This window comes from Tauraco erythrolophus, chromosome Z (genome assembly GCF_009769465.1).
Source record: "Tauraco erythrolophus isolate bTauEry1 chromosome Z, bTauEry1.pri, whole genome shotgun sequence".
NCBI classification, from domain to species: Eukaryota; Metazoa; Chordata; class Aves; order Musophagiformes; family Musophagidae; genus Tauraco; species Tauraco erythrolophus.
In genome coordinates, this window is record NC_141496.1 from 9,723,204 (window position 1) to 9,739,055 (window position 15,852).

The window sequence follows — 15,852 nt, forward strand, 5'->3', positions numbered from 1 at the left end:
TCTCAGCGTCACATCTTGAGCATATTTCTCCACTGTGATTTTGTAAGGACGCTGCTAGAAAGCAGCAAGCCTTGTTCTCCTCTATGCTGGTTCAAATGTGCCAGTGATGGTTAGGCTTGCTACCAAGCCACGCAGAAGAATCAGACCCTGGGAGTTCAGACACATACTGTAAAAAGGTTAACGGCTAGTACCATCAGAAAGTTTATAGCTGAACTTCCAGTGGCTCTGATCAACGCTCTGTCTTTAATCAAATGCCACAGCACAAGAAGGGGAAGGAGGGAGGAAAATGCAGCTGGATGAGTTGTCTCTTCTCAATGAGGCCTCTCTGGCTTGCCTCTTCCAGCTTTATCCACGCCGAACACACTACGCAAGCAAGCGAGGGGGTCAGGCTTGCAAACAAGTGAAAAGCAAATGGGGGTGAGAAGGAAGGGAGTAAATAACTTGGAGCTGTGATGCTAACATCGGCTATGATGCCAGAGGTGGCATGCTGCTTCCGGCCACTAACAGATGTGGACAGGTGAACCTTTACACCAAATCAATCATCATATTTATTCTAATTGTATCGTAATAGTCCCCTAGGAGCTCAGTTCAAATGAGCTTGACATTATTAAAATTTTAATGCCCAGTTTTCATAGCTGAATGAATATTTAAAGGGTATATCCCAGGCTTAAGTTATGATGATGAAGAAATTAATGGAATGTCTTGTTTAATGCTTTGGTACATGTTGATGCAAAAAAAAAAAAAAGAAAGAAAGAAAAAAATGTGGTTGTTCAGGGAGGAAAAGAAAGGCAATGTTTAGGCATAATTAGAGGAGGAAAGCATCAGCAATGCATTAGTATCAGACATCGCTTTTGTTGGATAGCTCTCGGCGGAGAGGAAATATTTATCATTCGGGAGGGGGAAAACCAGGGTGCGGTCAGGGACCAGAAGAGAAGCAGCTCCACATGAATGACAGATCAGAAACAAACGAATCCCTAGGAGTCTCCGACCACATCCCTACACGATGGAATGAGATTACTAGCCTTTGCTGGCTGGAACAGACACAGAAAATCACCTTTGTTACCCAACCGGGGTGTTTGTTTATTGTAAGTACCCAGATCAACTTTGAAAGATGGCATAATTAATCAGCGATACTCATCAGCCTGGTAATTATGTTATAGATAATTGTCAAAACATAGGACCAGATGATACCAGTTGTACATAGGTGGGGGTGAGGGATAGCTCCTTTTGCATTGGAGGGCCTGATTCTGTACAGACTGAAACCAGCACAGGGAATTGCATTGACTCTGAGGATCTGGAATCTGGAAAGATTGTGAGGTTTTGTTTTTTAAGCCTTCCACGCTTTTCTCGGTTCAGCAAATGTTTAGGAAGCTAAGGATTTTTGTTTTCTCCTCTTTTTGAATGCTGTAATAATGTTTGCAAGTTCCTGCTCGTGCTTATTCGTTTGCTGTTAGGAACAGAGGTCTAACTTGGGTGGCTGGATGGGCTTAAAATTCCCCCCTAATATGCATTTTCTAGCTGTGAAAGAAGACTGAAAAAAAGTTAATGCTCTAAGTCCTTTCACAGAAGATTTTCTTTAAAGGGGCACTGTCAAGATTAAGATAATCTAATTCTTTCCCTAAATCTTTCCTTGTTTTGTTTTTTTTTTTTAAATTATTTTTTGTTATTTTCCTTTTACCCGCTCCTTCAGGAACTGCAGCCCTAATCCAGTGCACAGCTAAAGGGTTTATCCTTAGGCAAGGTTTTCACACATCTAATTTGAGGAGTGATTTCAAATCAGTTTAGACAAACCAGTGGAGAAGGTGACATGGCTGCTGGTTTTTTTTTCTCAAATGGGGTTTATTTTGGGTTATCTTAAAATAATTAGGCTACATTTGTTCATTAATAGAACTGAGAGGAGAGCACAATCATATCACTTGTATCGTGATGGGGATATACCTTGAGAAGGAAGCCCGTATGCTTCAGAAATGGCACAGCATCCTACTTGGAATAGGTTTAGGTCTAGTCCTCCTGGGGTGCAGGACTGAGGTAATGGACTGTTATCTGTTATCCTGCAGTAAGCCTACCCCACAGATGACCTTAACCCTTGGGAGGAGGGAAATTAGGGTGGGAGGATGAGAGTGAACATATGTCATCCTTGAAAACAGGACTAGTGTTGGGGGAAAATTACTTTCTGGCTCAGAGTGGAGGTAATCCAGCACCAAGGAAAGCTCTGCTTGCAACCTTAACCCTGTGACAGCCTCTTCCAGTTCCTGGGGAGGCTATGCTTTAATTAAGGCCCTGAGGCTACCTGCACATTCATATCAGTAAGAGAGCCTTTATTTCATTTTTCTGGCAGTAGGTGAAAGCAGCTAGTTAATTTACGCTGCTTACTCAGTTGTTTGTTAAATGGCAGTGCTGTGGAAAACATTTCTCCATGGGCAAAAGGGCTGGCTGTGGTTCTTATCTTTGTGGCCAGGCATACAAAGCCACAAGCACAGAAGGTCTAATCTTCTTGGATGGATGGTGGCCAAGCTCCTTTTGCACTCAAAGCACTGAAGTCAATGGGAGCTTGGCCTTGCCTAAAGTCTGCAGAGTCAAGCCAAGCAACCATTAGTGGCAAAGGCAGCATTTGGGTCTTGTTTCAGAAGAAGAGATAAAGCTTAGAGAGGAAGAGCACAGCAGGGAAGTGCCAAGAGCCAGAGGTCACAGCCTCAGGATAAGGAAAAAATGAGAGCAGATGTTCATCTCTAAGTGAGTGGGCAGGGGTTATGTCTATAATGCCTTGAGTAGTACATCTGTCTCTCTGGCCTGTCTGCCTGCCCCGCTCACGTCCTTGCTGAGAAGTCCTCTGGCTTCTGTGGAGTGTGCCCAACACGCACAAAATCATGACATACCCCATATGCAGAGAACACCCCACCTTCCCCCTTACGCTTCCTCACCAAGGCAGTTCCTGAGCATACTCTGAACTGTGCCTCTGCTTGGATGAGCACCAGCTGCAGGCAGTACTGGGCAACCTCAGAGCAGATCAACATGGAGAGCATCCATGAGACACCTCAGAGACAAGGTCTGAAAACAAGCCTTAAACTAAGTGGCGCAGGCACAGATAAACCTACAACCACAACACCGGAGCTGAGTGAACATTGCAAGACTGCCCTAGGACCCTTGGCACATATTCGCACCACTCGTTTGAGTTCTAGGTTGCCACACAGATACAGTTATTTGTTAGCCATGCTGGGTAGTTTAAGGCTATCTTGGTTGTATCTATAGGGACTACCTTTGTACATGTGGATTGTGCTGTTGCTCTGCCCTGAAAGAGTTTGGGATGACAGTATCTCGGCTATAAGAGAATTTGGTTGGTTTCTGCTAAATGCCTACGGAGTTGGCTAATAGAAAATGCCAGGGATAGAGAGGAATGATTTTAGATAAAAGGTAGTTTGGACACATTTTAAAATTGGATGTAAATTATCTTGAAATAAACTCAAGTGGGAAATTAGAAGACGAGTGAGATTGTGGAAAAGCTTATATCCCTACTGATATTAGAGAAGAAGGGAGGAAAGGACAGCAAAAGACTGACTTAGTTTTATATATTAGAACTCGATGTGTTTATGAACAGAATTTCACATGGTGATTGCTCATAGTAGCAGCAGGGAACTAGATTTAATGAGCAAGGTGTCCCTTCAAATCTTATACTTCTGCTGTCAGGGTACACAGACAAATAGACCTTTTTATATCACTTGGTGTCACCAATGGACCAGTCCTGGGACTCTTTACATGCTTGAGTATACTCACTGAATGTCCAGGGACTTCTCACATATGCAAGGATTCTGGGACTACAGACACATTTCCCAAGCTGAAGTCAACATCCACTAGGTCCCTTCTTTCCCAGGAAGGAAAGGTCAAGTGCACAAGCCAGGCAATATCCATGCATACAAAAAAATACCCATTTGATGATCAGGGCCCCAGTGCCTGGTGGCATGGTCTAGCAGGTGAAAGTAAACCTAGCGAACATCATTTTTACTATGTGACTGCCCAAAGCTTTAAGGAGATTGCCTGCTGTCTCCTTCACATGCAGATTTGTGTATGAAACAGTACTTATAAGGTAAATACTTGAGAAAAAAAAGCAGTGCAGTCTCTCTTGTTTTGGAAAATAAGGCTTTGTTGTTCCAAGCATCCCATGTTTTGCTCCTCTTACTGTCCTCAAACCGGTGAAGGACTGGGCTCCCGTTTTATCCCTTCCCACTTTGTTTAAATCCAGAGGCACCATGAGGTTGAGCACTACATGTCTAACTTCCCCAAGTACAAACAAAAGGATTTGTTGGATTGGAAAGCTTTTATTTTGCTATTAACAACGTCAGCGGTTTCTTCAAACTCAAGCCCAAACTGTTAAGCAGGGAGAAAGTTTTGGACTCAAAGCCATAGGCATCTGCACGTGAACCTGAACTGAACTCGAGCTCCCCTCTAGGTTCATCTATATACACGAGACAACTGGAAAGATGAATCGATAGTTAGATGGATGGATTATAATGTGTTTTATATGATATATAGAAAATACTCTCAGAGTGCAGGGATGGCCGGTAGCAATCATTCTCAGGGGTAGGCACCAGAGCATTGACTGATTTGTAAAGGTCAGACCCTTCAAGATTTTTTTTTTCATATCTCATACATTCCCATTTCAGGTCTTCTCATCTATTTGTGTACATGTCTATGACACACATCTCGTCAGGTAGGGAAGAGGGTGGTAGGGAGAAATTAAGAGTCCACTACCCAGATAAGGTTTGGGATAGAGTCGTCTCAGATGCGATGCATTACTATTGAGTGCTTCCCACAAGGCAAGACAACGTGATTTTTTTCACCAAACTTTCTAAAACATTTTCTCTCTACTCTTTCATTAATCCAACATTGTATCAATTCGCACGCCTGCACAAAAGTATGCTTAATGTGTAATCACACAGCAATTCATGCAACCACAGCACTTACCTCTGTTCCCATGGGGGCAGGTTTTTGCTCTATGCCTTACAGCTGCAATATACAATTACAGAAGGCTGGTTGCATAGCTAACCTATGTTGAAGCAGCTTTCCTGATTCTGTAACATTCATAGAATTTTCCCTGAGCTGAGGACCTGGGCCCTGACTTCATTTTTTTCTCCAGAGAGAGGAGATTGCTTTGGATTCACTCTTATTGTTATCTAGTTTAGATCACTATAATTCAATTATGTCACTCAGAATCAGGTACAGGGTGATTTACTTGAACTTTGCAATCACACACACACAATTCAATTGTAGGTGATTTTCTTGGCCTTTCCAACTTTGACACTAATATACTTTGCATTTCCTTAGGGCCTTCAATGACACCAGATTTTGTTCAATGCTTTAAAAGTTATGACCCACTCCTACAAACACATTCCTGCCAGTATTCTTACTCACATAAATAGCTGTGTTAACTTCAGAGGAATTACTATTGTGTACATAGCATACCTCGAAAATGTTTACAGAAGTGATAAAATTAAATTCCTCTTGGTGTTTTGGGGGGAGATTTTGCACAGAAAACCATCTTCCACTGAAGAAATAAAGACTAACCATATTTTCTGGAAATTTCAGGACAGTTACTAAACTATTCATACCTCCAATTGACATGTGAGCCATGTAATGACATCATCAAGAGCTATACGGCACCTTTAGGAAGTAAGTTGTTCTGGGATGGGATTTTCTTCCCTGAGGATAGCCAGCACCTAGAGAGACACAATAGTGCCCAATAAGCATTTGCTGAGAGCTGCAGGCTCACATCAGTATCCTATCCTTTGTGATTAGGTCACAGCAGCGTTTCATCATTGATTTAGAGGGCTGATGCCTGAACAATACCAAACACAACAGAGCAGGACTGAGCAAGAAGAATTTATTTGCCATTATATCTGTCCACATAATTCAAGAATAGAAATGACTGGAAGTTTGTTTGTTTGTTTGTTTGTTTAAAACCAGCATTTAGATACATTCTTTCCATCAACCACCTTCATAGTACATTAGGATATCTTTATCTTCATTGCACAGAAGAGAAAGCTGAGAAAGGGACAGATATAATGACATGTCCGACTTCGTTCAGAAGGCCAGAGTAGAGCTGGAAACAGGCCTTGTCAGAGGTTAACACTCTGCTTTCTACACTGTACCAGGCTGGCTCTTTGGGAACTTCAGGAAACATGGGCAATAGAATACCTTTCCTCGCAGTTTTTGATACAAAGCCTTAATCAAACCCGCCAAACTGTTCTCAGGGTGTATTCAAATTTCTTAAGCTCTGTAAGGAGGAGTGGAAGGACTTTTATTAGATAGATGATCACTGTGGTCATCTTCCATGGTTTTATAGATCATACAAGTTCTAGAATCACTTTTTGTCTCCTGAAACCACTTCTTCCTTAAGCACAATCAGCAGATTACCTCCAACACAGCTCTCCTCTGCCCTGGACATGATCTTCCAAACCATGAGTGGCATTTCAGTGATCACCAGTAATCTCCTCCTCTTCTTGCTTTTCCTTCCTATCTCAGACCACATTTGAAGCTATTCAGGGTGTCTCCATCCTTTTTAATTTTTTTTCCCCTCTTCTTTTCATCTCTGCATTTGTTCATTCTCAAGCCTGGTAGAGCCTTATTCCTAACTAGAAACACCAGATATGTTAATGACTAATGAAAAAGTGAGACAAGAAAGTAAAGGGTAGTAGGAACAGTGAGAGAAAGAAAGATGGAGACAGTGAGAAATCAGCTGTCTCTGCTTCCTACTCTTCTTTCCCAGGTGATCCTTCTACCTGCTCTAAATTAATATCAAAGCCAGAGGGAGAAAAAAAAAGGTTGGTGGGGGAGAAAATGACAACCTTAGGAAAAAAAAAAATCATGATGTAGAAAAGTGTCTGTCCCCAGTCTAATTCCTGCAGTGGCCTGTAGCTGATGGTGCTGAGAAAAATACAGCAGCAAGCTCTGACATTTCATTTCTGCAGAGAATTGAAAAAGGGCTTGCTGTAATTCATCGCTTCTTGTAACTCAAACCCTTTTTGCCAGGCATACCTGCACTGTCTTTTAACAGTGGCACCACGGTGGCTGTAATTGGACATGAAAAATGATGTCGTGTTTCTACTCGCAGGGAGGATTGGAGTGGGTGTAGGTGGGGCAAGTGGCAAGTTGGTGTGAGAGGATGACATCTGGCATTATTTGAATGGGTTGGTTTTAGGCAAAAGGAAGGAAAAGCCAAAATGAAGGGTATGAAGTCTAACAAGTGCGATCATCTTGTCCAAGGTGTGCAAAGATGATAGTAAAGGTGTTTTTCAGCAGAGATGAATGTGGAAAGGATCAAATGAAAATGAGAAGTGTGATGCACCTGAGGTTCTAACTCCTCTATCAACCCAAACGCTTATGGCATTTGTAGAAAAAGGACATGCAAGCCCTCTTCCTGAAACAGGGCCAATTAACAGATGTAGTGCCCATAATTCCTAATATGGACAGAGAATCTGAGAGAGAGGCTTTGCCTGACACCACACTGGGAACACAGTTGTGAATAAAATTCTGTTTTGTCATCCTCTTGCCGCCCTTTGAAAATTCAATCTTTGTATGTAACCAGAAACATGAATTAAACTCTTTGTCCCTTGTCTAAATCTCTTTGTGCCTCCGTGGTCATTAGCACACCTCTGTTATGGCATTGCTGTTGAGTGAGGGCACTTCAAAGTAATTTGTGGCCAAACTGAACTCTGAATTATGAATGAGGATAAACACATTGTCCTGATTTATAATGGTTTTATGACTATTAGGTGTTTTGGTGCCATAATGTCAGGAATCTTCACAGTTTATATAGAGAATAAAAATTTTTAGTCAGGTCCTAAAGGATAGGAGAAAAGCTAAAGAGAATATAAACTCTTTCTGCGTTATCTAATGGTAAAACAGCATACTACTTTTACTGTGGCTGCCCAACATGGATAATATAGAATAAAGAACCATGATTATATTTTGAAGGAGAGCACAAAGAACATCCATGGGCAGAGGAAAGAAGGGCCATTACAATGGACAGAAGTGTAGCACAACCTAGAGGAGAGCCTAACAGAGTTCATACAGCCCATCTGTTAGTTCAAAAGCCTACCTAGGTCTTTCCCCATGTTGCCAAATCTCTTTTGAAGACTTCTAGTGATAGGAGTCAATCAAACCTCACAGTCACATCTGTAGTTCTTATGATCCCATGTGGATACCCATGGTATTAATCACATTTGCTGACTGGCAAATCTTTCTCCTCCTTTCTTCTCTTGTCCACCAAGACAGGACAGATATTAAGGATGTCCATATCAATATTCTCCCAACCACTCTTCAGAAGGCTGCAGTCTGGAGTAATAAACTGGGTTTTTTTGAATTAAATCCATGACAACTCCCAGCTAAAGAGTAAGCAGAGAGTTTGAACCTCTGAATTCCCTTCTCTCCAAGAAGGCATTTCCACAGGCTGGAGAAGGTACATCTTTCTGCCATTGTATTTCCCTACTTAGCCCTTTTCTGCTCCCTATACCAGCTCCTTGCTCCCAGAGTGTCTCTGGGGAAAAAAAAAAAAAAGAAAAAGAAAAAGATAAAGAAAAAAAAAAGAGCTCCATAGATAGAGAGGAAACTTAATTATTTTCCTCTCAGTGTTTCTCCCTATAATTGGTGTCTTTCATGTCAAGATGATCTCAATTTGTATTATGGGCTCCGTGCAGGCAGCACTTTCTCTTTGGTCTATAAAGAAATTGTCAAGTGTATAAATCATAGTGTACATTAAATTGCACTAGCCTTTTACTTATTAATTTCCCCAGTTTTTTCTTCCTCTGTTGGATGCTTATTCTCTCCTTCTGTTTTTTGTTATTTTTGGGGATTGTCTTCTTTTTCTCATGCCCCAATCTGAAAACAAAACAAAACGAAACAAAATAAACAACCCCCCAAACAAATATTTGTCTCTTCTCATTTTTGCTAAAGGGTCTGATGATGTCTTCTGCATTTTGCAAACTGATCATATCCAACTCAACAACAATCAGGGAGAGCTCTGTTTAGTTTCTCTAAAGGCTGGATCCAAAACTTACTCATGTTCAGAGTGGATTTTCATGGCCTTTAGCAAGCTTCAAATCAATACCTATGTTGGTAGATTTATGGAGTGTTCTACCTTGCAAGGCTGTGTCCATTTTGGACTCCAGACATTGTCTCTTAGGGCTGTATGCAGCACACCTCCTATAAATTCCTGGCTACTATGACTATTTCTCTTACTGACTACTTGAGATGCAGGTTCTGGCTGTCTTGGAGTGAGCACCAGGGACCTCTGACCATCCTTCTCTGACCATTGGAGTTAGATCAGCCATTGTGTCCAAATCGGGAATCCGTACTATGTAGTGTGAGTGCAGTGACCAAAAATTAACAATTCTCAAGTCAGGCCTTGGTACATGGATGATGTCAACACCAACCTTCTGTAAAGGCAAACCAATCGCAGTGATTGAGCAGCTGGGGGAAGTTTAAGCAGAGGAACTGAGTAGTTTGGCTTCATCATCCTCTGTGTGAGAACCAAAATGGAGTTCGTCTCACCTAACTCTAACTGCATAGACTGCCGTTATGATCAGTGGAGAGGAACAGGCACAGCGGAAGACCATTCATCCTTTTCATCCTCTCAGCCAGCAATCTTAAGAGTGGCTTAAAATTACCCTCTTTAGACGTTCGGACTTACATGGCATAAATTACCCTCAGATGTCAGATCTTTAAATATCTGTAACAGCTAGCTGCTCACATGTGGTTACAGGAGCCCTATGACAGGATGTCCATCCTGCTGCTGCTAAATGCATTGCCTCTGACCCTGCAAATATCTCGTGATAGGTGTGTCTGTGGCAGGTCTTCACGGTTGCAGAAGCAGAGGCTGATATAAAGTTTATCTGGTACCAAAATCTTTGTTGGTTTTAGCACTTCAACTGTCTAGAGTTTGTTAGATAATACAGGTGTACAGGAGAGCAGAAACTTCTCCATAGTGTCAAGCCATTGATCCTTCTCTTCCTGAGTGCAAGACTAACTGTAGTCAGTTTATGGCTAAGTCCATTTTCCTCTTGAGACAACAATGCAGCAGGATCTGCTAGGCTCTCCATCATCTTAACCTACTTGTCAGCGAGCTTGATAACTTTTTATTACTAAATATGTGTGCAGAGCAATTAGAATAAATCTAAATTATTATGAACTACTTTAAAAAAAAAAAAGAAGAAGAAAAAAGAAAACTAACAGCCTTGCTACTCAGCTGTGATTAGCCACAAATAAGAGGGACAGTATCACTTGAAGGCACCCTGTGACACTCATGACACTCATCAGCCAGTTTGTAGTCTGACTTTATTTGGAAGCATTATTTTGGGAGATTCCCATTGCCTCTGACTTCCTGCTCCTTGTGATGCCTGTTTGAACTTTCACTGTCTTTGGTTGCCAAATCTAAAGAATAATTTAATTCCACTCAGGGGTAGTCACATACAGAAAGGTATTTCGAACAGTCCATCTGCACAGTGTATGGATTGTTTTAAGTGACATGGAGGAAGAGGCAGGGAAGCACTTTCAGATTAAAATCTCAGCTGGTTCTGATCCAATCTGCATCTCCAGCTATTAACAGGAAGAATATATCCTTACCCCTGTTCCTCAGACACCCACATCGTATTAGGCATTTAGCAGTGAAGATGATTGTGGACATCTCTTGCCCTCTCTTCTGGGAGTGAGAAGCTCTGGGGATAATGATGGTTCTCCAATGCTTCTGTTGAGGGAAAGAGGGATAAGTTGGAAAACAGAAATCCTATTCGCGGCACGACGGCCAGGTTTTTGTACTTGCTTATGTTCTGATGAGAAAAAGGAAAAAGATATTTGAAAACACAAGAGAGGGGGACGTTTTGACTCATATTCTACCCTCTCCCACCCAAAAAAACCCCATCAATAGCCAGCACTCCTGCAGCATGTGGACAAAACAGATCCAAATCCCATTCCCCAAGTATAAAATGGAGCCTGCTGTGTTACAGGTGACTATCCTACTGAGCTAACAGTGGAGATGGAATTCACTTTTCCATTTTCTTTTCATCATGCCAATCTCAAGAAATCTTTGCAATTAAAGTTTCACTGATCCCGATGTTCTGACAAAGCATTTCTGCTCTGACACAGTAGTGTTTCCAGAGGAAACTATTAGAAATTTAAAAAGTTATGTTTAAAATTTCACGACCTGTGTGAAATGAGTCAGATCCCTCTCTCAGTGTGATTCAACAGAGCCCCTGGCAGGTAAATGAGGTGACACTGATTTACCTCAGACCAAGCAGCAGCCTGTACTCTGCAGTTACTTCTTTGTTTGCTAATTGCTTTTCCCCCACCTTGTGGAGTAAATTCTGGTGCAAAATACGATGCATAGTGAAAAAACAAAGCAAGCCTCCGTATATGAATATTTGATTCCACCATTAATTATGTGTCTCTCTTTGCTCTTTCTTGCAGATGAACAGACCGATCCAGGTGAAACCAGCGGACAGCGAAAGCCGAGGAGGTAGTTGACTGCATTACTTTCAGCAACAGTGCTAAGTATAATTGTTGTCTCTGGCTTCTCTCAGGCAATGTGCTGATCAATTAGTAACGTAATCACTGCCAAAGAAATTCCCTCTGCAGCAAAGATTCTCTTTATTAAATCTCCTTTACTTCGTCTCGCTTTCCTCATATTCAATTATTATTTGATTTTAAAAGGCAGGCAGGTGCCAGCGATTGCCTGGGAAACAAATAACTGCCTCGTTAAGAAGTGAAGCATCAGGCGCTGACTTAACAAAGTTTAACAGCAGTGACGGCAACATAGGTTTTTCAGACCTATGTTGGGCTGAGCTGCAGAGGTGTTTAATTTTGTTAGGATAAAGCAGATATTTTATGGTTTCTCTGACCATGTTGTTTCTGCTTGGACTGAAGCCACTCTGCTTTTGGGAAAAGCAAATTCCGAGGTAGCAGAGTTTTCTGCACCTGTATCAGCTTATCTGGATAAATCTGTTGTGGAAACTGAAGGCTTCTCTCAGTCCCAGGAAGTTATTCAGGATTTACACAGGTGTAGTTGAAATCAGGAGCTGGTCTTTTGCTTTTCTATCCTGCACAGTGGATTTGGAAGGCTTTGCTAAGTGACCGTTCGATAGATCACCAGTGATAAGGTGTTTCCTGTAAAAGGTTTTCTACCAGAACCGATGTGGTGATACTCCACCATATTCTTCTAATAAGGGCCTGTCTGTCAGATCAAACACAGAGCTCGCTGAGAAAGTGTGAGATGGTCTGTTATGCTGGATAGATTACCATTCTGCTTTTTTATCTTGTATCTGTACATTTATATATATACACGCATATATATAATGACCCGGTGCTTCCTTCCTCTCTCTCCCTATCTCTTTGTGGAAAAAAAGAAGAGGCTTTTACCCATACATGCAGTAAAAACACTAGTGCTTATGTATCATATAAATGTGGGAGTGGATTTTGTCATTGAGTAATGATGTGGCTCTTACATGTGTTAAAACTCTTTAATTTCCACCACGGACATAAACTCTTCCTCATTTATGGGACGACTGCCTTTGTGCTGGCATTAGTGGAAATCCCCAGCAACAACTACTTAAAATGCCTCGCGGACAAAAGGAACTGAAATTGTGTTCTTTTTTCAGTTGAAAGCTTTGGATTCCAGAGGCTTTGACTGCATCAGTGTGAGGCTGAAACTCTCCAGTGACTCAAGTCATTGGAAGACTTTGTACGTAGCTTGTAGTTAAAGGGCTGGTGTTACGGAGCGGTGGAACCAGCGGGTCGACAGAGCATCTGTAAGGAAGGGCTGTGGTGTGGTGTAATTGCAAAGCAGAAGAACTGAGTGCTGGAAAAACGCCAGAAAGCTCAGGGATAAATATTGCACTTTTAGAGTCCCCTGTAAGTAAATTCAGGGGAATTTGGCCAGCACTGGGCAGAAAGTATTTGACGGGCTCTACGATGGCAACTTCTTCTATCAAGGGCCATGACACCTTCTAACCTGCAACAAAGGCATGTCACATTATACAGCATCGTCCGGCAGTTTTTAACAGAACCAGGACAATTTATCCCCTTTCCCTTCCTCTCTGACGATCTGGCGCCATGTCTGAGTAGGGGTGGGTGAGCCATGGGCAGTTGTCAACGCTGATCTCCTAGGGGATAAGTGAAAGGCTCAGCTGCCTGGGCAAACAAGAGGACATTATGCACATTCCAGTGGAGTTCGTGCCGACAGCAAGAGTGAAGGGAGGGCCTTTTGTCTATTTAATTAGACATACCAAAAAATAATAATTAGGCTGGCCAATTTGCTTAGTGCGCCTACAGGGTATGTAGCTCCCAATCACTCTTTTTCTTTTTTCTTTTTTTTCAGAATGCAAATCACTAATAGACAACACGTGCCAGGCTTCCTAGGAAGGGTTTTCAAACTCTTTTACTAAGAGCAGCTGCTTTCAGGAGGGGTGGTTTGAACTGCAAAGGGCTCCAGTAGTGGCTTGATTCCACATTATCCATCACACCAGTGGTTTCCTCCCCATTGTATTTTAGCTAATTATCTACCCAACAGACACAGACCTCATCTTTTCTCACCCTCTCTGCTCCCATATTGCTCCTCTTGGTGTTGATCATAATGCAGAGGCCAAGTGGGTGCACTCATCATTGGCGTGAAAGACACGTTGTCCTAATTCCCCACTGATAAGCCGCCTCTGGCTGGTGATGTTTTAGGACGGCATGACTCAAGGGCAACTATGGGAGAAAAGAACAATTGGCACTCAAGGGAGGCATTCTATGAAAACTTATGTTCTTCGTGAGCCCACCAGTTAAAGCAGGCACGGCAAACAGAATGCTAAAAAGGAGGCCGCGTATCTTAGGAGCACATCAAAAGACTTCATTAGGGCTGCAAGATAAAGGTCAGCTTCAACAACAAAGAAACTTAAGTTGTAGCTTGTTATACCCCATCCATGTATCAGGGTGGAATGTGAGGGAAGAGCAGGGCTTGGAAGGTGAAGCAACTTTTCTGCACAATGCAAGTCTTTCACTTGCTCAAGGCCCATGCTTTGAATACACCTCTATCTTCTGACTTATGGGGGGTTTTGGTGCCAGGAGAAGGTGTTAAAGAAAGAATGCAGTGCTTTTTGAAACTGTAGTTTGCAAGGAGGCTTTTACTGGAAATGGTGAGCAGTATTCTTGAGGAAGTGAGACTGCGTTTTACATGTTTTACATAGGGACAAATACTTGCCTTTTGCTAAAACATTAACCTTTCCCGTAAGTTCTCCTACAACTCAAAGCTGATGTGAGTCTAAAATTTATTGTTTCCCCCTCCTTAACCAGATTCTGCTCAATGTTTTTTCCTGTTTTTCTGGAGTCTAGATTTTGTTAGTGTTTAGTGCTTCCTGTGTCTTGATTCTCAGTTGTACGAAAAGCGGATGTGTTATCATTTAATGTGACCAACAATTTAGACTATCAGACCATCTAGGTTTGGGGAAGAATTCAGGATGTTGCTTGGCAGAAATTACATATTCAACCCAGCAAAATGGAAATGCTGAGTGCCCCTTACTAGTTTTACCGTTTTTATTATTTTGTTTATTAATCCCCATATTGAACTAGGAGCAAGACAAGGAGTGCAATCCTTTTCAATAAAAAGTGGCATTATTTACATTTGCCTAATCTCACAGGAACTAGAAATGAGTGTATTCTCCATATGTTTCTCTAGGGAAACAGTCTAAATTCATGGGAAAATTTTGCATTTTACATTCCTGCCTGTTTGTGCGTGTGTGTATAGGCAAGCTACAAAACGTTATATAGGAGTATTCTTTCTACAAAATGCTTCATGAAACTTCAAATACCTGATTGAAAGGTCAGAGTCCTTTGACATTTTATAGAGACTTTAATAGTGATGGAATTGATAGAATGTGATAAAAAGGCAACAATTCCTTACTTCATTCTGAAAAATCAGAGTATAACTCTAGCTCTGTTAAGGGTATCTTAACAACTCTTATTCACCTTTGTGTAGGCCAAATTTAGAATCATAGAATCATAGAATGGTTAGGGCTGGAAGGGACCTTCAAAGGTCATCTAGTCCAACCCCCCTGCAAGGAACAGGGATATCTCCAACTAGATCAGGTTGCTCAGGGCCTTGTCCAACCTGGCCTTGAACGTCTCCAGGGATGGAGCATCCACCACCTCTCTGGGCAACCTGTTCCAGTGTTCTACCACTCTCATAGTAAAAATTTTTTTCCTAATATCCAACCTGAACCTACCTCCCTCTATTTTAAAACCATTACCCCTTGTCCTATCATAACTGGCCCTCCTGAACAGCCTCTCCCCATCTTTCCTGTAGGCCCCCTTGAGGTACTGGAAGACCGCTATAAGGTCACCCCGGAGCCTCCTATTCTCCAGGCTGAACAGCCCCAACTGTTTCAGCCTGTCCTCATAGGAAAGGTGCTCCAGCCCTCTTATCATCTTCGTGGCCCTCCTCTGGACCCTCTCCAACTGGTCCATGTCCTTCTTATGTTGGGGACTCCAGAACTGGACGCAGTACTCCAAGTGAGGTCTCACGAGGGCAGAGTAGAGGGGGAGAATCACCTCCCTCGACCTGCTGGCCACGCTCCTCTTGATGCAGCCCAGGACGCGGTTGGCCTTCTGGGCCGCAAGAGCACATTGCCGGCTCATATTGAGCTTCTCGTCCACCAGTACTCCCAAGTCCTTCTCCTCAGGGCTGCTCTCGATCCAATCACCACCCAGTCTGTATTTATGCCTGGGATTGCCACGACCCAGATGTAGGACCTTGCATTTGGCCTGGTTAAACTTCATGAGGTTGGTACGGGCCCACCTCTCCAGCCTGTCAAGGTCCCTCTGGATGGCATC

At 42.4% G+C, this 15,852-nt stretch overlaps 1 protein-coding gene across 50 annotated transcripts in view; it reads left to right on the top strand.

The window, feature by feature from the left end:
• The window catches only part of CELF4 (CUGBP Elav-like family member 4), a 724,170-nt gene that overhangs the window by 407,545 nt on the left and 300,773 nt on the right, over nt 1-15,852 (top strand). For 26 of the 50 annotated variants that reach the window (XM_086629112.1, XM_086629063.1, XM_086629103.1 and 23 more), the window contains one exon: nt 11,455-11,503. In XM_086629112.1, coding sequence (XP_086485238.1) covers nt 11,455-11,503 — 49 coding nt within the window. Of the gene's footprint in view, nt 1-11,454; nt 11,507-15,852 lie in introns of all 50 variants that reach the window. The other 24 variants (XM_086629073.1, XM_086629095.1, XM_086629062.1 and 21 more) reach the window with 1 other exon arrangement.